General features: G+C 37.9%; 1 protein-coding gene across 3 annotated transcripts in view; it reads left to right on the top strand.

Moving 5' to 3' along the window:
* The first annotated feature begins 615 nt into the window (after positions 1–615).
* Positions 616–21,872, top strand: part of LOC150088195 (ankyrin repeat domain-containing protein 17-like) — a 1,023,061-nt gene continuing 1,001,804 nt past the window's right edge. For 2 of the 3 annotated variants that reach the window (XM_090369376.1, XM_090369375.1), the window contains exon 1: positions 616–955. In XM_090369376.1, coding sequence (XP_090225502.1) covers positions 767–955 — 189 coding nt within the window. In that variant the 5' untranslated portion in view covers positions 616–766. The remainder of the gene's footprint in view (positions 956–21,872) is intronic. The other variant, XM_090369377.1, reaches the window with a different exon arrangement.

The following is a 21,872-nucleotide window of genomic DNA, read 5'->3' as shown; positions in this document are numbered from 1 at the left end:
GGAACGGAACAGTACCACTGCTCTATTTTAATCAGTATTACGTGGAATTATATGACAAACTTAGCACATTAGAATAAAGTTCGAAAAGTTTTTTTTTTACCTCGAATCTTGTTATTAAAGTAACATGCCATTCATATATTCATGCAAGATATTTTCACACCTTGAACCTTTTCGATATCTATTTCATAAATGCATGTTAACAAATCAAATCTAAGATAATAACAGGTGGAAGTTAAGAATACATATCGAACTGCGAAGTTTAGTAGCCATTTGTTAATTAATTACGTTTAAGATTTTAATTCATAACAGGAAGCGGATACTTCATTACAGAACGCGTAGAACACACACCTTCATATATATTGGAATTTGTGTTTTTTGTAGTGACTTTTGAAATATACTCGTTTTCTTTTGTATAGTTAACATATAACTAAAGCGAACTTTTAATAATCACTTTAGGAATCGAACAGAACAAATGCACAGTGGGATCAATTAAAAGCTAATATATTTAATAAACTGTTTTGATGATGTAGCCACATGAACGTACGACTGACAATTCAATTCCGGTAAAATTTAAGCATTATTAGGACCGCAGCATTCGCATCCGGGACACTCCATAAGGCACTTTAGAAATGGCGACGATAGGTGGTAAATATAGCTATTAAAATTATTTCTAGGCGCTCACGGAGTGTTTCGTTTTCTTTTGTATAATATTGTAATTTAAATAATCACAGAAGAACTTGTCTATGCCATTAAAAATAAAAAAAAGATGCAGAATGTAGTGCACAATACAAAATGTGATAGAGAGAGTGAGCCAAATGAAGTTGGCAAAGAGCGTTCAGGCGCTTCGTCACCATTGAGTGGTAACTTGAGTGTTGAGAGAGGACAAAGTCTTGCTTCTCTCCAGTCAAATTTCATGGCTGATTTGTCCGAAAGTGATGACGATGATGTCTCGGAGGTGAGAATTGCATTTATTTATAAATAAAGTATATCATTCGCTTCGAACAACATTTTTCACACAAGTGGAGTTAAGCCTAAACCTTGTGATAATGTGACGTCATGAGCGTGTATTTGACCCGGGTTATTATTATTATTAAAAAAAAGTGTAGGCAATAATTATCGAACTTTCAATACTTGCAATTAATGTAAACATAGTTTTTAACTATTTAATTTCTTTGTGTTTTGTGCTGGTCATAATTTTACAGAAATTAAAAATGTCTTCTAATTACCCTAGGGGATTTAAAGTTTGCAAATGATGCTTGTAAATGATTTAATTCCTTTTGAAGAAAATAATTAAAATAGAGTTCCTTATATTAATTGTGCAAGCAATCAAAGGATCAATTCGAACGCATTAGTTTTTGCATATGTAATGATTTGCTTTCATTTATGTATTTTTTATATCATTTGAGAGGATATTGGGTTTCTCTTTACAAACTTTATGGTTTTGTTTCATCGACTTTAAAAAAAATTATCCTAGTTATATACATTACAAATTTGCACTGCAGTGTGTGTTGTATGAGTGATAAGTATATTTTGTAAAGTATACAATTATACTTGCCTTATATTTCTATACTGCTATTGTTTACTACAATGATATTATTTTTCATTAAGAGTGCTGTAACATCAAGAAATTAGTAATCACTTATAATTACTGGCGGCCCAGTTGATATACTCAATTCCATTGACACCTTGCTGTGGTGACTATATAATGGTTGATTTAAGTTTAATAATGAAAGCGTTTTGGGGTTATGACTGCTTTATGTAACAAATTTCATCCCCTTCTTATTGGAATAGAGGTATATCAAAGAGAGAAGAAATTTGGAAATAATAAAAAAAAAAAAAAACGCGAATATTATTATAATTAGCCATATGGTGCAATATCCTGAGGCTTTTGCTGCACCAGCCAAAAAAAAAAAAAAAAAAAAAATTTCTGAGAGAGTGAGAGAGTCAGAAATAGAAGGGAATCACCAAGAAAGAGAAGAATGATATCCAGCTCAGGACCCTGGCACACCCATACTCACATCTGGTGAGTATGGGTGTGCCAAGCCCATACTCACCAGATGTGAGCCCTGATATTAAACTATTATATCTCATTCCTGTGATGTGAGGTATACGAGACTCCACTCCACTCCCATTCTGCCACAGCTTTCTCTCCTTACTGCTTACTGATAGCATTGTAAGGTGTATAGCTGTGACTACTGGCCTTTTGGAGAAAGTTAATAAAAATGTAATCTGACACTGATGAAGTCAATGATTTTAGAAGAGTAAATTTGTTTCATTTTGTGTATTTCTTTTGAGAAGTATCCATGAGAAAACTTCATAGCCTGAGTACGATGAGCTACATTGATGAAATACACATGTGGGATTGCTTCTGATATTAAGTGTTGAGAAGTTGGCTAATTTGCAGAATGGGGAAATTGCTGCTTCCTCCCAATAAAAGCTAAATACCAGAAATCAGTCATATGCACAGATGGATTATTAATGAGAGTAGTAGTGTAAGTAAAGAAAAAAAAAAAAATGTATTGTGAAATTACTAAATGCTGTACATATGATCTTGTTATGTTGTCATAATTGATCATAACTGAATATATCATAATGGAATACATAGCCATAGTGTATTAAATTTAAAATGAAATATTTTACACAGATAGTTTTAAGTGAAATAATTAGAATTATTTCATTATAAAGTTTAATCTGGGAATGTTGTATTAAGTAAAAATTTAATCTATTAGTGATTTTAAGACAGTTTTTCTCTCTCATTCTGTGTATTTCCCATGACAGGTTTACTATTTCTAGTGGTATTTGAATCCCCCCCACTACATTTAAAACTTTCCGACCCACCTAACATTGCCTCGATAGCATCAGCTGATGTCCTATACAACACTATAACTAATATTTTACAGCCAAAGTTGTCTGAACAGCCTAAGAGAATTGCTTGATTTAATACATGAGATCTGTGGAACTCTCATAAATTTCTTGACATGAAAAAACAAAGTATTATTTTGATAATACTACATTTCTTTTGTGTTAAGATGTGTGGAGTTGCACAGAGCTAAATTGGGACTAATTAGCATGTTAGTGAGTAGAGATCTCTTCAAACAGGATTTCTGTTTCACAGCTCTCTTCTTTGTGCTAGGGATTTAAGAAATACAGTGATGAATTGCGCATAAAGGTTGTGTTGCCTCCTGTGTTTTACATTAAAGTGATGAAATTTCAACACTTGTTATTGAGAGCACTCCTTTCCAGAAAATATAACTTGCATTTTAATGAAATATAGTCTGTTTAGGGGAAAAAAAATAGGTTACCACAAATGCCTTAATGATATAAGCTCAAGTGGTTAAACAGAAAATAGTAACATACGATTGATTCTCATCATTTGATCTTTTTTTTGTCAGTACATGTATTGTGTTGGAATTAGACTTGGTTGAAACTTGAGTTGTGAACCAGGTAAGGAATTTGAAATTTGGTCAGACTACGATAGGAGGGTATGTGTGTTAGTATTGGCAATATGATCTAAGAAAGCCAAGCTTATATACAGCACCATCCAATAATAATGAAGAATGAAAAAAAAAAAAAAAAAACCCTAATATGATATGGCTAGATCTTTAAATTTATTCAAACTGTTCATCTCCACAAGATGGAAGTTTATTCCAACAGTTGATTAGTCTTTGGCTGAATGCAAATTTCTGTACATCTATTTCATAGCCATTGTTTTCCAATTTAAATTTATATCCTCTTACGTGTTTCATCACATGTTTCACTTATGTGTTTCATCACAGCATCTTTGCACTTTCTTTTCAAGAAAGTGCAAAGATGCTGTAATTTAGTTTACTTAACCTTTTAAGCCTTAGACACTTCCATTAGGTCACCATGTAGATGCCTTGTTTCCAGAGACTGCGATTTACAGAATGCTGGTTTCTCTTGCTAAGCATATCCTCTTTTGCCCCCAGCTAATCTTGTTTGTCTCTGCATCCTTCCTAAAAAGAGGTTTCCAAACTTGTATGACCAAGTAATATAATTTATACATTTGTATAAGTGGTACACTATCGAAGGGTCTGCTGAAATCTAAGAATTTGTCAAAATTATTGTATGCATTCAGTTCCTTATTTGATGACTTTGTAATAGCAATCAGATTGATTAGGCATGATCTCCCTTTAACAAATATATGCTATGATTGTGTTATGACCCTGCCTCTGTCAAGATATTCTTGCATTACTTCTTTAACTATCGATTCCATTATTTCCCTTGGCACAGAGGTTAAACTGACAGATCTGTAGTTACCCACTTCACCCTTTGAACCATCCTTGTGAATATGCATATCTCCAATCAGTTGAATACTTTTGGTACTTTTGAATCTAATGATACTCTCATTATTATGGCCAAAGTTTATCTACCTCTTTTGAAACTTATTTGAATATAATTGGATAAATTATATCAGCCCCAGGTGCTTTTATTTTCAGCTCATCAGTTTCTCTGCAACCTTACTCTCTGTTATAAAATCCTTTAATACTTCGTCAGTATTAAATAGTCTTCTGCCAACCATGCCTGTAAAAACTTCATGTTTGAAGGTAGATGCAGAATATTTATTCAGTTTATTGGCAGTTTTCACAGGAATCATCAGTAGTCATACCATTCATATTTCCATTCCTATATACCAGGAGTGGCCAACTTAATCTGTGATGCGATCTACTTTTTTCCTTCAAAATGTGCCGTGATCTACCATCTCAAAAATTTCATTGCACAAGGTGCACAAATCGAGGAAATGACTGTATATTTAAAATTCGTCGTGATCGACCAAAATTAAATCCACGATCGATCGACTCGTTCGTTGGCTAACCCTTATATATACCATTCATATCCAGTGGATCAACATGATTCTTCCCTTTCCTTATATTGTTAGCATACCCCCAGAGATTTTCTTGGTGCTTTTCTTATTCTTGGTATACTCTTAGCCAAATGCTTTTCATAATCTACGTTAGAAATATATGCTGAATTGCCCAAGTTTCTTAGTTACATACTAGTTTGTACTTGTAGGACTCTGTATTTCTTGTCAGTTTCTAATCATCCCATTCATTTTTTACTGGTAAGCTCATCAGTTCATATGATATCTGTTTTGGTCTATATCTTGAAAAATATCTTTAGTATAAAACACTTAATAGCCTCTATGATTCACTCCTAAACGCTTTCCATTTGGCATTTACATTTGTTAACAACACTAGTTGGTCCTACTGAAGAGAGTTTAAAAATTCTCTGAGCCCATTATCACATTTGCAAGAACAAAATCCCTTTACAAAGGAAAAAAAAAAATCTCTTCATACTGTTTGTGTATTTTTATAGTTTTTTAGGACTGGTATATATTATTATTAGCCATATGGTGCAAGGAAGCCTGAGGCTTATGCTATACCAGCCAAAAAAAAAAAAAAAAAATTCCTGATTTATTGAGAGAAAGAGAGAGAGAGAGAGAGAGAGAGAGAGGAGGAGGAGGATGATGATGATGATGTCCAGCTCAGGATCCTGGGTGTACAAAATGAGAAATAGAAAATGTATTACCTATAGCAAGAAATATATGCAGCAGAATTTTAATACAGACTATTAAGAACACATAGTAATATACACAGGTGCTTACTCATTTCACTAAATGACTTTGTGTTCAACTGATAAATTTATTTGGCAGCTGGACACATTTTTTTTTACATGTGTATGAATTTGTGCTGGTCACACAAATTCCTTTTAAAACAGCAGCAGAGTGGTGTCTGCCCTTATTGCTTCATTACATGTACCGTGGTGTTTTTGTTTTTTATAGTATCGATATCCTAGTGAAACTTTTTGCCCTTCTCCTTACACACCACATCAAGAATAGTTCTGTAGAACTATCTTGGTGTAGTGCAGGAAGGGTTGGTTGGTTTTTTTAGGAGCATTAATAACTAAGGCCATATTGCTCCAGGGATATGTGGTGGTCATTCCCTGATCTTTCTGCATTCTCTGTATTTGGTGGTCATGGGCTCGAACCCCAGTCTAATCAAGAAGAGTGTGCTACGCACTGCTGCTCCTGCCCACCTGGCTACCGAGGCGCCGTGCAGGAAGGGTGCTGTGCAGAGGTAATGATTCTTCACACATATTGCAACTCACTTTTTTTTTTTTTTTTAAAGTAGTAAGCATATTATTGACAGTCTTGTAGTCCTTTAATTTATATTGAAATTAAAATTCTGCAGATTGACCACTTCCTACAGCACAATATCCTAAGGTAAGCTGTATCATTTCACAATCTTTAGATTACTGGTTCTTTGTGTCATGGATGACAGTTGTGCAGTGTGTTTCTTGGTACTGCAGGTACGAGCTTTGGCAGACAATCTATTGATTCAAAAGGGCTAGTATGAATAGGCCAGTTCATTCCAGTTAGCCTACATTTCATCACTAATGTTTTTCAAGTTGGTGTATTTATTATTATTATTAGCCATATGGTGCAAGGAACCCTGAGGCTTATGCTGCAACAGACAAAAAGAAAAATTTCTGAATTACCCCGAGAGAGAGAGAGTGAGAGTGTGAGTCAGGAGTAGAAGGGAATCACCAAAAAGAGAAAAACTCACCAGATGCGATCCCCTGGGGTTTCATTTATTAAAAAGACTTTTTCCCAAACTGTACATCACATTGTGATTGTGTGCATTGACTGCAGTTTCTCACTAGCTACTTTTCATGGCAGGGATTCTAAATTCATATTACATGAACTGTCGGGCTTCAATGCCTTATAATGGAGCAGGTACATAAAGTACAGAACTTCAGTACCTTGCAATGGTGCAGGAATTAGAGTTGTAAGTCTGTAATTAGCCTGTACAGTATTGTGAGTAGTGGCAGGGATGCCAGGAAAGCTGGCTGGGTACAATAAATAAATAAAAGTCCTTTGATTATAAATGCCTAGAAAATAGTTAAACAACACTCTTGAATGGTGACCAGGTCTTTCCTTCTTTCTGTAATGCAGATGTAAAGAAATTGTCTTTCAGTAGCTCTTTAATTTGTGGTATGCTGGGAACATTTCTGTGGAGTTAAGCACCACTTAGTTTGGAAATTTTGAAACAGCATACCAAAAACAGCCTTCCTCTTTATGCTTTTTAAACACCAACATTGATCTTGACATTTAGTCTTAACAAACTTTTTATTTAAAAAGTGTGTTTGTAGTGATGGCAGATGCCCTTTGCTTGAGTGTAGGATAGAGAGAGCAGGTGTATGAGATTAGTCCATTTTGGTGATGTCTTTCTAAAAAAAAGTTATGTTAATAATAATAAAACACATTAAAGATAATAATTAAAGCACCCATGACACTTAGTTTGTTACAAAAAAAAAAAAATATACAATTCATGATATAATACTATATCAATTGGGTGCATAATTGCTAATGTTGTAATGCTATTTTTTTGAAAAAAATATGGGATAAAAATGACTGGTTTTTGGTAACTTCATTAGTTAAGGCAGTGGTTTTCAACCTTTTTTTAATAATGCTACCCTCTAAGTAATTTATTTTATTTTGCGGCACCCCTTTTTGTCTCACAAATATTGGTACAAATGTTTAGGAGAGGTAGGCAACATCTAAAGGAATGTGAATTGCACAGGAACCCATAACCGGAAACGTCACCGTAAGTCGGTACATGGCACTGTTCATCAGTTCGGGAGAGGGAAAATTTCTGGTTTACTCATTCAAGCAGTAGTCGCCGCATGAAGAGCATGCATCGATATACGAACTGTGAGCTGGCAGACATGCACCTAGCGTATGGATTAGCAGAGGGCCCACATGGTGTGCGCCCCCATGTGGCACAACATTGTTTCGCAATAAATGTGTGAGCAGGTATGGTCGGTGACTGCTTAGTCGTCCCATATCTGTTACCATCCTGCATGAACTCTGCTAAATATAGGCTCTTTCTTGAACAAGTTCTACCAGGGTTACTTGACGATGTTCCAGCAAATGTGAGACCCAACATTTGGTTTCAACATGATGGAGCGCCTGCCCATTATGGAAGGTGTGTTCGTGACCATTTGAACAGGTGTTTTGGGCATTGATGGATTGGCTGTGGTGGACCGGTTGCCTTGCCCCTACGCTCACCTGATTTATCGAGCCTTGATTTCTTTCTGTGGGGGCCCTCAAATCTATTGTGTATGAATTGCCTGTGGAGACGGAAATGGATCTCGTTGTAAGACTCGTCTGTGCTGCTGCTACTGTCAAAGAAATTTCAGGTGTGTTTGACCATGTCCGCCAATCCATGCTGCATCGGTGTCACACATGCATCGTGTCTCATGGTGGAACCTTCAAGCATCTGTTGTAACATCATGAAATGCATCCATCTCGTACTCCATTGTTAATATTATGTCAAATAAATGTTTGCCACTAAATACTGTCTTGTGTCATTTCTGCTTCTTGTGCCTCTGCTACTACTTTCTCGTGACGTTTCCGGTTATGGGTTCCTATGTGAGTCACATTCCTTTAGATGTTACCTACCTCCCCTAAGCCGACCGGGCTAGCCAGGTGGGTAAAGTGCCTGCCTGGCAACCCAAAGGTCACGGGTTCGAATCCAGCCTCGGGCTTGGATCAAAGTACTGCAAAAACCTTGGGAGGTGCACTATGGCCACAGAAGCTGATGCGCCAACAACTACAAAAAAAAAAAAAACCTCCCCTAAATGTTTGTACCAATATTTTTGAGACACACACATATATATATATATATATATTTTTTTTTTTGTATAGTTTAAGTACAATTAGTAAAATAGGTAAGATATAGAATAAATATATTTCATATTGGATAAGCTGGTAGCTACTTAACGCTATAATAGTCCCTTTCAATGTGTCTCATGACCTATAATTGACTTGATATATATTATTATTATGTTTATTAATTGTTTTACTTTGACTAATGATCATCCTTTACTAGGTTTGGCCTCTTGGACCAGTTATGGCTATTATAGGGTTAAGTAGCTACCAGCTTATCCAATATGAAATATATTTATTCTATATCTTACCTATTTTACTAATTGTACTTAAACTATACAAAAAATATATAATAAGACTGATGTAATGTTCTATCTAGATATGTATAGATGGCATTAATCAGTTCTTGTTTAGTTTACTTTACATAAGATATTTATTAATTTTTTATATTTTATATATATATATATATATATATATATATATAAAATTAAAAAATATGTTATATGATAGTTATTACAATAATAGAATTATAAAAATTACATTTCATAATACAAATTATATATATACAGTTTATAATTTTATTCTTTATATAGAGGTACTAAGTAAACATCAATTATAGATCAACATGAAATTAAAAAGAAACTGTACACCTAATGAAATAAACATAAATTAAAAAATAATAAGTTTAAGTAACTTAAACCCAAATTACGTGGCACCCCTGGAATGTTGTTGCGGCACCCCGGTTGAAACCACTGAGTTAAGGAGTAAAACTGTGCCCTATAGTTTTCATTCTGCAAAAATCCATATTTACTTTACTAGAGTAATCTGATTAAGCCTGTAGGCTCTCTAAGAAATGCAGACTTCCAGGACAGCTCATGGGGTTTTGTCAATGATACACAATAATTTTGCTACTAGGGATAAGGAGGTGATTATTCCATTGTATAAGGCAGTGGTCCGACCACATCTTGAGTACTGTGAAGGTCTGGATGCATTTTAGGAAGGATGTGGAGTTGCTGGAAGGAGTACAGAGAATGGCAATGAGATTGGGAGTGGAACAGAGGGATGTTCTTAGCAAGAAAGGCTTCAGTTCTGCAGATTGCAATGTCCAGAGACTAAGCACCTGCGAAGTGATCTGATTGAGGTGTTTAAGGCTTTTTCCTGATGGGCTTCTTCCTCTTGCTCAAACCACACATGAAGTAGCACAAATTCAAATTGAGGTTGCAGAATGGATGTGCAAAAGTTTGCCTCTAGCCAATGGGTGGTTGATTGATGGAATGTCTATCTGTTGTTGTGGAAGTTGATAGTTTAAATAAATTCAAGAAAGAACTAGACAAATTATTGGAGGGATTGAATAAGTGAAACGGGAGATGTTTTTTTTTTTTTTTTGGCTAATGATTTATAAGCTTGCTTTCTTGCATCCTTTGCCACTGCTACTGCTAATAAAGCCTTTGTTATAGGAAGATGTGCTGAAATAAGGCATTACAGGCAACCCCCGTATAACACGGTACTTCTATAACTTGGATTTGCTCTAACACAATTGATAAATTGTGGCAATCCTTTGATATATTTGTTAAAGATGAAGTTTTCAAGATCCCATGATTCCAAGAGCCCAGTGGGGTTAGTGCTCACTATCAGCAAAGAATTCTGCACTGGGAAAATTGCACTGCTGGTGAGCCAGTTTCACTAGCACAGCAACACTCATACAAAGAAAAGTTCAGCATCAGTAACCTAGTGACATAGTACTATTCAATTTGTAATATCCCTCCAAAAAAAGTGCACAGAGAGGAAATTAATGGTGAGGCTGAATTTAACTGATATTCTAGGTTTCTGCTTCAACTGTTAAGGTTTGGCCTTAATTATATTTTGAAATGTTTTCTTTGTCGGTAATATCCATCCAGAAATAAACTTCTAACATTACATACACCACAACAAATAATTTTAGTATATGAGCATCACATTATAAACCCTTTACCAGGTCCTTGTTCACAGGCACAGTGAGTAAAAATAAGGATTGCAAATTTGTCTTTCTCTAACTGCTGTAGTGTCATAGTGGACATATTGTTGAGGGTCAAGTGGCACTGGTGGTTGCCTGCAACTGTTATTATTATTAGCCACATGGTGCAAGGAAGCCCAAGGCCCATGCTGCACCAGTCAAAAAAAAAAAAAAAAAAAATTCCCACTTCACCCCGTGTGTGTGTGTGTGTGTGTGGGAGAGAGAGAGAGAGAGAGAGAGAGAGAGAGAGAGAGAGAGAGAGAGAGAGAGAGAGAGAGAGAGAGAGAGAGAAGGGAATCACCAAGAAGGCAAGAAAAAGAAGAATGGTGATATCCAGCTCAGGACAGGGTTTGCCAAGCCCATACTCACCAGATGTGAGCCCCCAAGGCAATTAGTTCTTGTGTGTTGAGATATAGTTCCCTGTAAAACAGGGGTCGGCAACCTTTTTTGAGTGAAGAGCCATTTTTGATTTAATTAAAAAAAAAAAAAAAAACAATCCGAAGAGCCTCAGCTCAAGCTGGGATGATGGGGGGTTTAAGAAATGGAATAGAGTGGAAAGGTGTTTTATTAAAAAAATATATTTTTTTGAAATATTATTTATTAATACTGAAAAGACAAACAACCATCATTTCTACTACCCAGGTAGAATGCATGCATCTGATTATATCTCGCATTACTCATGCATAAACAACCTTTTTCATACTCTTGGACGTTTAGTCAAGAAATAATTTTAGATATTAATTTAACATGATATACTGTAAGATAGTAAAGTTATTATAAGGAATTATGGGAGATGTGATTTATTTCTTTGGCAATTGTTTACTTTTTATTTAATTTTAGTTTATTGTTTATTATTAGTTATATATTTTGTAGTTTACAATAATATACCTATGTAAATCTAAGCAGACGCCATTATGGAATTTTTAGTGCGAGTCCCCTGGAACACTTTTGCGAACCCTTGGGGGTCAGCGATTTCCACTAGTTGGGAATCGCTGGTTTAGTAGATGGTGGTCGATTGATTTTCCATTATTTTAGAAAGAATAGAAATTAGTGCACTTCGATAATAATTGGATAGGAGTGATTTATCAACCTTTTTTTAGGAACTGGCTGTATATGAGCAAGTTTCCAAGCAGGAGGGAAAACAGTTGAAATGTGGATGTGTACAAGCAGCTAGCAACACTAGAAGAAAACCAGATCCAACAAACATCCATAAACCTGGCAGTAGAATATATATCTAATCAAATACTGCAGGCAGCAGACAAAGCAGTTCCAAAACAATCCACAAAAATATCGGCCAGCTCAAAAATGTGTGGTGGAATGATGAATGTAGTGCAGCTAAAAAACAAGAACAGAGCATGGAATATCTTCAGGAAGTTCCCAACAACAGAAAATCTCATTCGCTTTAAACAGGCAAGAGCAAAGGCAAAACGAGTCAGGCAAACTAGCAAAAGAGAGTGGCAACTAGCATGGAGATGCTTCGCTTCCAAAATCACAAGGACGACAAAAACTCAAACAATATGGGCAAAAATACAGTGGATGTATGCAAAACACCCACGCGTCAACTGTCCCATGCTCACTGTCAATGGCTATGATATCACAAAACCAGAGGAGATTGCAAACACCCTTTTAGATCTTTCATGGAAATATCGGCTACGACATCATACTTGCCATATTTTCAGGCACACAAAGCACAAACTGAAAAAAACTGTCTCAGTTTTGAATCAGCATCAATTTCTGCATACAATCTCCCCTTCACAATGTCAAAATTGCATCCTGTTCTACATTTACTAAACTCAGTACAGCAGGGCCAGATGGAATCCACTATATCATGATAGCAAAACTCACCGAACCGGCCCTCAAGACTCTGTTACTCCTCTATAACAGAATATTCAAAGAAAACACATTCCTTGACAAATGGCGTCATGCGTACATTCTTGCTTTTCCAAAACCAGGCAAAGACCCTACAAATTGGCAACATTATCGACCTATTGCACTCACTAGCTGGATGAGCAAGGTCATGGAAAAATGGTCAGCACCTGACTAACGTGGTTTCTAACTTGAAATGATCTCCTAAATCCAGTGCAATGTGGTTTCCGGGAAGGTAGGTCCACTCTTGACCTTTTAATCAAGACGGAAATAAACATTCGTGATGCCTTTGTCCAAAATGAACATCTTGCAATGGTCTTCTTTGACATCGAAAAAGTTTTTGACACTTCTTGGAGATATGGTATTATGCAAACCCTATACGATCTGGGATTACGTGGACACCTACCACAGTTTATCAGAAACCTCTTGCACTGCCGCTCATTTCAAGTTAGAGTTCACAACCACTTATCTTCAAAATCCATTCAGGAAGAAGGAGTACCATAAGGGTCAGTGCTAAGTGCCACTCTCTTTAGTATAATAATGAATTCAATAACACTTGACTTACCACAAACAATATCTACTACCCTGTACACTGATGACTTCAGTATTGCCTGCCACTTGCCTAATAAGCGAATGATAGAAAGACAGTTACAATGTACCATCAACAAAATAGCCAAATGGTCCCAGAACAATGGATTTCATCTCTCACACCAAAAAACGGTTGGGATACACTTCTGTAGGAAGTGTAACCTACACCAACATCCAGAACTTAGACGAAACCCAAGTCATACCAGTGGTCCCTAGTGTCCGCTTTTTTGGTGTGATATTTGACCCAAAACTCATTTCCTTGATCATATAAAAATGCTCTGGATTAACTGTCTTAAAAAGCTCAACATCTTAAGAGTTCTATCGGTTTGTTTGTTTATTTGGTTTTTAGGAGCATTAGCAACTACGGCCATATTGCTCTGGGGATATACGGTGGGCATTCCCTGACCTTTCCGCATCCTCCATATTTGGTGGTCACAGGCTTGAACCCCGGTCTAATCAAGAAGCGTGTGCTACGCACTGCTGCTCCTGCCCACCTGGCTACAGAGGTGCCAGTTCTATCGGGCACAATGTGGGTAGCCGTCTGCTACATGCTACTATATCTCTACTGTGCAGTACGGTCATGTCTGGACTATGGTTCTGTAGTGTATAGTTCTGCTAGACCAAGCTCTTTGCGTTGGCTTGATCCTGTGCACCACAGTGCTCTTCGTTGCACTGGGGGCGTACCGTACATCACCAGTTCAGAGCCTATATGCTGAAGCGCACGAAACACCCTTGCTGCTACGCAGACAAATGCTATTATTAAATTATGCCGCAAAATTCAAAAGGCATCCAAAACACCCCACTTGGAACGGTGTTTTCTCTCCTAAATGGGAAAACCTTTATAGAGCTTACCCATCTATAAACCCACCAACTGGGATATGTCTTTGCTCACTACAAGCTGACTGGCAAATTGACCTGAGTAAGGTACAGCCTCTGCCTCTCATGCAATCCCACCATGGATGTATCATATACTGCCATGTGACTCTTCATTCACAGCCTAGAGAAAACACACCATGTCCCAACAGAACATGCTACAAATACATACCACACTGAGAACCCAGCATGGCCAGTACACACCGATCTACACAGATGGATCTAAAACTGAAAAGCATGTTGGTGCAGCAGCAGTATTCCCTAACATCACCGTATCTAAAAAGCTCCCCACTGAATGTAGCAGCTATACTGCAGAACTCTGTACTATCTACATAGCCTTAAACTACACACTTTTAAGAACCAGACTGCACAGCATTATTTATACCGACTCCATTAGTGCTACTATTGTGCTGTTGTGCTGTATAGCTTAGTGCTATCCAAGCTATACAGCACAACAGAGATCTGGAATACTCTGACTAAATTAAACCAGAAGTAACAAGTTCTCTTTTGTTGGATCCCTGGTCACACTGGAATTTCTGGAAATGAACAGGCCGACCTAGCTGCCAAAACTGCTACTGATCCTATAGACCAATCCTTCACTACACCTGCATCTGACTACAAGTACATTATAAAGAAACGATGCCTTGAACAATGGCAATATATCTGGCAGAATCAAGGCAACAATAAGCTACTTGGCATAAAAAAAGATCTAAAACCATGGAGATCTAGTATATGTGAGAACTGATATGAAGAGGTCGTATTAGCCCGATTACGGATAGGCCACACGCAACTGACACATCTTTATTTGCTTGCGGCCACTGACCCACCACTGTGTACAAACTGCAACACTCAGCTCACTGTCCAAAATGTACCCATTGATTGTCCAAAATACAATAGTGACCGACAAGCTATGTTTACCCCTTTTTCCAGGACGAACATTCTTTTCAGTATTACTGACCTCCTGGCAGATACGCCACATGACCGAAATTTTTTCATTCATTAAATGGATACAACTGTACAACGCAGTATGAACTTCAGCAACATTTATATACATAAACTATGTATTTAACATCACCATAGTTAGGTGCATTATGGCCTTGCTGTCCTTGCGCCGTAAAGCCCATAATCAAACAACTGTAGTGTTGGCAAGGGACCAGAATGTGTGATTATCATTTGGACAAGAAGCAAGTTTGCGACTCTTAGGTGTTCAAAATATAGTTTGGACTGATTAATGACTGCTTTACAATTATTGCGAGTTTTGCTGTAGGCAGAAAATGAACCTGGAGATTTGGATGCAATCCAATTGCAACATTCTTATTTTGAACAATCTGATCTAAGAAAATGTTAACATCAGAAGATTTGAAACAGTAATCTGACCAAGAAAAAAAAAGAAAAGAAATCTTGCAGATCATCCCATTTTGCATTCTTGTAATGTCCAACAACATGAGGTTGAGAATGGTCACAAGAGAAAGACTCCATTGGAGAAGAGACTGCCAAGTTGTGATCTGGAGTGTCTAGAAAACCACTCACCTAGACCATGCACTTGGAAGGTTGCACGTGAGAAAGATCAAGAGTATTGTCTCTATGGTTAGGATTGTCTGGTAAGTAAATGAACAATCTGTGTGAGGTCATTAGTAATTGCAAAAGCCTCAGCATCCCAACTGGCTGGATCTGTGTGACTAGAAAAATGGAAGCCAGCTGGAGTTTGAACATTAAAATTAACAAGCAAATTTACCTCACTGTTAGGAAAGTTGGACTGGAGAAAGTCAAGTTTCAAAGAGAGGAAGTCAAAGAGTTCCAAATGATTAATGGATTTGTAAAAAACAATAGTGATAACAGATGAAATTGACAGAATGGGATAGAGAGGCTTTAACCAAAGAATATTGAAAAGAGGAGATTCCAAATTACTCAGGAAATGTCAGGGAGGACATGTGGCCGCAGGCAGAGGCTAATTAACAGTGGCCTCAGGCAGAGGCGAAAGTGATTCTTGCAGTGCTTCTATTGGAATGAGCAGCAGCCTGGAAAGCAAGTTGATGAGAATTTCCAGGACTGCTGGGAGTCATAGTGAAACAAGTAAATACATGGGCTGTGTTAGGTTAACTAAGAGTGGGAACAGGTGTATGTATACTTGCAAGTGGTGGTATTTCACTTGTTGATGGGAGTCATCTACCACCTAGTATTGCCCGATAACACAGAGTGGCAGTATTCCTTAATGTGGTGTGGAGGTCACAATTCAACAACTGCTTATGTTGGTTCGCACCTGGGTGGTCACCTCCAGTATGTTAGGTGCTGTATTTCAGGACTTGCACATTGGGGTTATACCCAGGATTACTACAGTCCAATCACAGTGAAGGTGCAAGCAGAGAATTTGGTTATTGCACAAAGTAGTAGTAGTAGTAGTAATAGTGGCATGTGATGCAAGAAAGCAAGTGTATGAGCGGCCCCGGGTGCCAAGCGAATGTGATCGAGCGTTTTCTCTGTGCTTAAAAAGTGATTATCTAAAAGCAATTTAAAGTTATATTAAGTTACTGTCCTTAAGAAATTTATTTTTTATATCAGCTACTGTCACAAAAAGTACTTGTACAGAGCAAGAAAGAAAAGCTACCTTTCTTTATTTTTCATACTTCTTTTACTAACACTTAATACTCTACGCTTGGTCACACCGGGCACTGCTCCTGCCTCCCCGTGGCTGGGCCGGAAGTCTTGGCAGAAAAGCTAATCTGCCAAGGGCTAAAAGGGGCAAACATGGATCAACATGCCTTTCCGCCTCTCGAGCCGACAAGCTCTCGGCCAGAGTTAGACAACAAGCATAACACGTCGCAACCCAAGAGGATGAAAACCACTTCCTCAGCGACAAATTGTCCTGCATTTCTAATAATGCACTCTCTTGGAGATCAGCCTCTCAGTAAGCTCTCTCCGTTTGTTATCCAAAAACACCTGGAAAGTCTGGCAGGATCGCCTAAGACAGTCAAGAGACTGCAATCAGGCGACCTACTAGTGGAGACAATAAACCATGGACATTCGCAGAAACTACTAAACCTTGCCAACTTTGCTGGAATTCCAGTAAAGGTTTCTCCCCATGCTACCCTAAATACATCCAAAGGGATTATATCCAGCTGGGATCTTTTGAATGTCACGGAGGAGGAGATAATGCAAGAACTTCAAGACCAAAATGTCATTGCAGTCAAAGGATTATGACTAAAAAAGACAATATACTTGCACCTACAAGGAACATTATCCTCACTTTCAATACGCCAAATCTACCAACATCGATAAAAGCAGGCTATCTACATTGTCGCATTAGGCCCTACATCCCTAATCCTTTAAGATGTTTTAAGTGCCAAAAATATGGTCACTCTCAAATGGCATGCAGAGGAAATCAAGTTTGCCCCAATTGTGGGTCCTCTGAACACACTCAAAGTGATTGCTCAGCAAAAGAAATGGCCTGCCCCAACTGTAAAGGCAACCATCCTGCTTATTCCAGGTCATGCGAGAAATGGAAAACTGAAAAGAAAATTTGTGACATATAAGATTGAAAATAAAGTAAGTTTTCAAGAAGCAAGGAAAGTAATTGCTCCCAGTATGACTAAGTGTACATACGCCAGTATTGCGCAAAAGTATCAATCAGCGGGCACCCAAACCGATGTTACAGTACCTACAAATACTTCAATCTCTGACTGGGCTCGGGCTGTTCTCTCCCAGCAACAGTCCAATACCCCTAAGCAGATGAACCAGGCAAATAATACTGCAATTACAGTACCAGCAACATCTCCTTCTCCTCCCACAGTGATTGCTTCTACATCAAATAATCGGAGCTCACATTTAAAAAAGAATATCCAAGAAACATCTATGGATACATTCGACTCATCTAAACAAGAAACTATATTAGAATTACATGCGGAAGAAGAAATGGACACCGGTCGACCATTCTTCTCCAAAAAAGACAAACCAAAGCCTGAACGTCACAAGCCAATCACATTAAAAAAGCAGTCAGATACAGCTCCTTCTACTAAACACCAATAATGCCTTATATTCTACAATGGAATTGCAGAGGATATCGTAGCAACCTTAATGATATTCAAGTCCTAATTCACCGCTATTCTCCAGTTGGTTTCTGTCTACAGGAAACCTACCTAACTCCACAAATTTCCACCAACATAAAGAACTATGTCATCTATCGACAAGATCGTAATACTTCAAATGCTGCCCGTGGAGGTGTGGCCATCTTCATCAGCTCAAAGATCCCGATGAAACAAATTGTTTTGCAAACTGATATTAAAGTTGTTGCTGTACGTTTGATAACCCAGATTGCGTTAACACTAGCATCAGTCTATCTCCCACCAAGTCATACTTTCTCTTACCAAGATCTTGAAAACCTGCTAATGCAATTGCCACCCCCGGTCTGTCTGTTGGGTGATTTCAATAGCCACCATCCCTTATGGGGATCAACAAAAGCAGATACACATGGCCGACTAATTGAAACTTTTCTAGACAAACAAAACCTTACTGTTCTTAATACTGGTGCACCCACTCACATACAATTACCAACTGGACAAACTTCTGCAATCGATCTATCAGTATGTTCCCCGATTCTGTTTCCAATCATAGAATGGTCTGTTTTAGATGACCCCTTGGGCAGTGATCATTTTCCCATTATTTGTGATCTGCTCACTGCACAACCACCATTAGTCAATCCCTGCAGGAAATGGAAGTTCTCTCAAGCCAACTGGGTCAAATTTCAATCTTTTGTCACCCCGGATGAGCAATATATATGTACACAGTCGATAGATGAAGCCACAGATTATATCACTTCACACATACTATCTGCAGCTAAGTGTTCAATTCCATTGTCGAATCCTCATTCCCGACGGCACCATAACTATTGGTGGAATGAAGACTGCACTAAAGCAAAGAAGTTAAAAAATAAAGCATGGAATCTATTTCGCAGATCACCAACCACGACTAATCTAATCAATTACAAGAGCTAAGAGCGAAAGCACGTCTCATTCAAAGGCAAGCCAAGAAGAATTCTTGGATTCATTTTGCATCTACCATAAACAGAAACACTAACTCCAGGTTAATATGGAAGAAAATCAGACAGATTTCTGGAAAATTCCCAACAACCCCTTCACCAATTCTTTCATGGAATGGGCAGGAACTCTCTGCTCCTGAGGACATAGCAAATGCTTTGGGCAAAACGTTTGCTAAAGTTTCAGCGGCCTCAAATTATTCTGCGGATTTTCAGAAAATAAAGACCAAGACCGAAGAACGAGCCATAAACTATCGAACCTCAGTTTTCCTTCCGTATAACCAGCCTCTTCAATATCACGAACTTCTACATGCCATGAAAACGACACACAACGGTGCTGCTGGGCCAGATGGAATATCTTATATCATGTTACAAAACCTTGGAGACAAAAATTTACAAATACTACTGGTCTACTATAACAGAATATTTATGGAAATCATTTATCCCACCTCTTGGCATCATGCCACAGTTCTTGCCTTTTTGAAACCTGGAAAAGACCCTACAAGGCCATACAATTACCGACCAATTTCCCTCTCCAGTTGCCTCGGTAAATTACTTGAAAAAATTATTCATAATCGACTTGTTTGGACCATCGAAACACAACACCTAATGAGTAATAATCAGCATGGCTTTCGTAAGAACAGGTCTTCCTTAGATTTCATGGTTAAGGCAGAGTCTGCAATTCGCAATGCCTTCTTAAAAAATGAACATCTCGTTTTGGTTTCCATTGACATAGAGAAGGCATTTGACACTACCTGGCGTCATGGCATACTCAGCGACCTCCATGCCCTTGGTCTACGAGGCAACCTTCCTATATTCATCAGAAACTTTCTCCAGAATCGTTCGTTCCAAGTTCGATACCACAACTCGCTTTCTATGACATTTTTACAGGAAGAAGGAGTGCCACAAGGTTCTCTATTGAGTGCAACCCTCTTCGCCCTTAAAATTGATTCTATAACAAAAGAACTCCCAAATGCAGTTGAGACCTATCTTTATGCGGATGATCTATCCATTTCTTGCCATTCTCAGAATATGAAATCCATTGAACGGCAACTGCAGTTATCCTTGAATAAGGTGCAAAGGTGGGCAGGACTCAATGGCTATCGTCTATCTCAGCAGAAAACTGTTGCAGTCCACTTTTGTAATCAACGAAAAATGCATACAGATCCTGAACTTCAGATGTCAAATTTTACCATTCCAGTGACCAACAATATCAGATTCTTGGGATTAATCCTTGACAGAAAATTAAATTTCTTTGAGCACATTAAATCGCTACGTACTTCCTGCCTTAAAAAACTGAACATACTGAGAGCTTTATCTGCAATGTCTTGGGGAGCAGACATCTTTGCTTCTGCTATATAGAGCATTGATCAGATCCCGTTTGGTTATGGTGCTCCAATCTACGATTCTGCCCGAAAGAGTACACTACGCTGGTTAGACCCTATACAGCATAGTGCACTGCGGATTGCCCTTGGCGCATTCAGGACATCCCCTACCCAAAGTTTATATATTGAAGCACATGAGCCCCCTCTTTGTCTCCGCAGGAAAACACTACTTCTTAAGTATGCAGCCCGAATACAAAACTGCTGCCAGCATCCTATTGGGCCATATCTCTTTAATCCACCACTGCAAAACCTTTATAGAAACAAACCCAGTAAAATAAGACCGGCAGGCTTACGCCTAATTGAAATAACACAGAGTTGGAATATTCCTAATGTCAACAGGCTAGACGTAGTGAAATGCCTTCACCCATCTTGGACACCTCGTCCACAATTAACTTGTGATACTTATCTTAAAAAATGGGGCAAGAATCTTCTACCGTCACTCACCATGAAACAACTCCATTCAAGCCATATTCAGAAATATGCTAGTTTATTGCCAATATATACTGATGGCTCCAAATCACACTCAGCTGTTGGAGCAGCAGCAGTATATCCCTCTACAATCATTTCTGCTTCCCTTCCACAGCAGCTTCTCTGCAGAACTTCATGCAATAAAGTTAGCTTTAGAAAACCTGAATCTTTACCCATTTCTAAAATATATTATATACACTGACTCTCTAAGCTCAATTACAGCAATACAAAACTTTTCTTATAAGGTTCATCCTATATTAAACCAAATCAGAAGCCTATTATTAAAAATTGAGGAATGTCATCAATCAGTGACCTTTTGCTGGATCCCAGCCCATGCGGGGATAAAAGGGAATGAACTCGCTGACAAAACTGCCAAAAATCCAACAACTTATGATTTAACCTTTGCTCCTATTCCAATCTATGACTATAATCATATCATACAAACAACATGTCTTGCGATGTGGAAAGAGTTATGGCACACCCAAAGCAATAATAAACTTTATCAGTTGAAACAGGATCCACAGCTTTGGCGCTCTAGCACCAAAACAGTACGAAGAGAAGAAGTAGTGCTTGCACGAGCACGGATAGGACATACATATCTGACTCACCTTCACCTACTTACAGGAGAGGATCCTCCTCATTGTCCACACTGTTCCTCGCACTTATCAGTCAAACACATTCTCATTGACTGCCCTCACTATGATCAGGACAGAATATCCATCCTCCTTTCCCTAAAAAATCTTCCGGAACCGAAGACATTAAAAAATATTATAGGTGACGATGCAAACATCAACGAATTCTTCTCTTTTTTGAAAAAAATTGGATTGTATCATAAATTTTAAAACATCACTCTATTAAACCATAAATTGATTCTATCTGAAATTTGATTTTTATTATTTTCCTATGAATAGGCACACTATAGCCCCAGCAGCTTGTGCGCCATTAAACCCCCATCACAACAACAAGTGTTATGAGCTTATG

Source organism: Mastigoproctus giganteus, chromosome 3 (assembly GCF_048544385.1).
Source record: "Mastigoproctus giganteus isolate SK-2022 chromosome 3, ASM4854438v1, whole genome shotgun sequence".
Classification (NCBI taxonomy): Eukaryota; Metazoa; Arthropoda; class Arachnida; order Uropygi; family Thelyphonidae; genus Mastigoproctus; species Mastigoproctus giganteus.
This window is presented reverse-complemented; position numbering and strand designations above follow the sequence as displayed.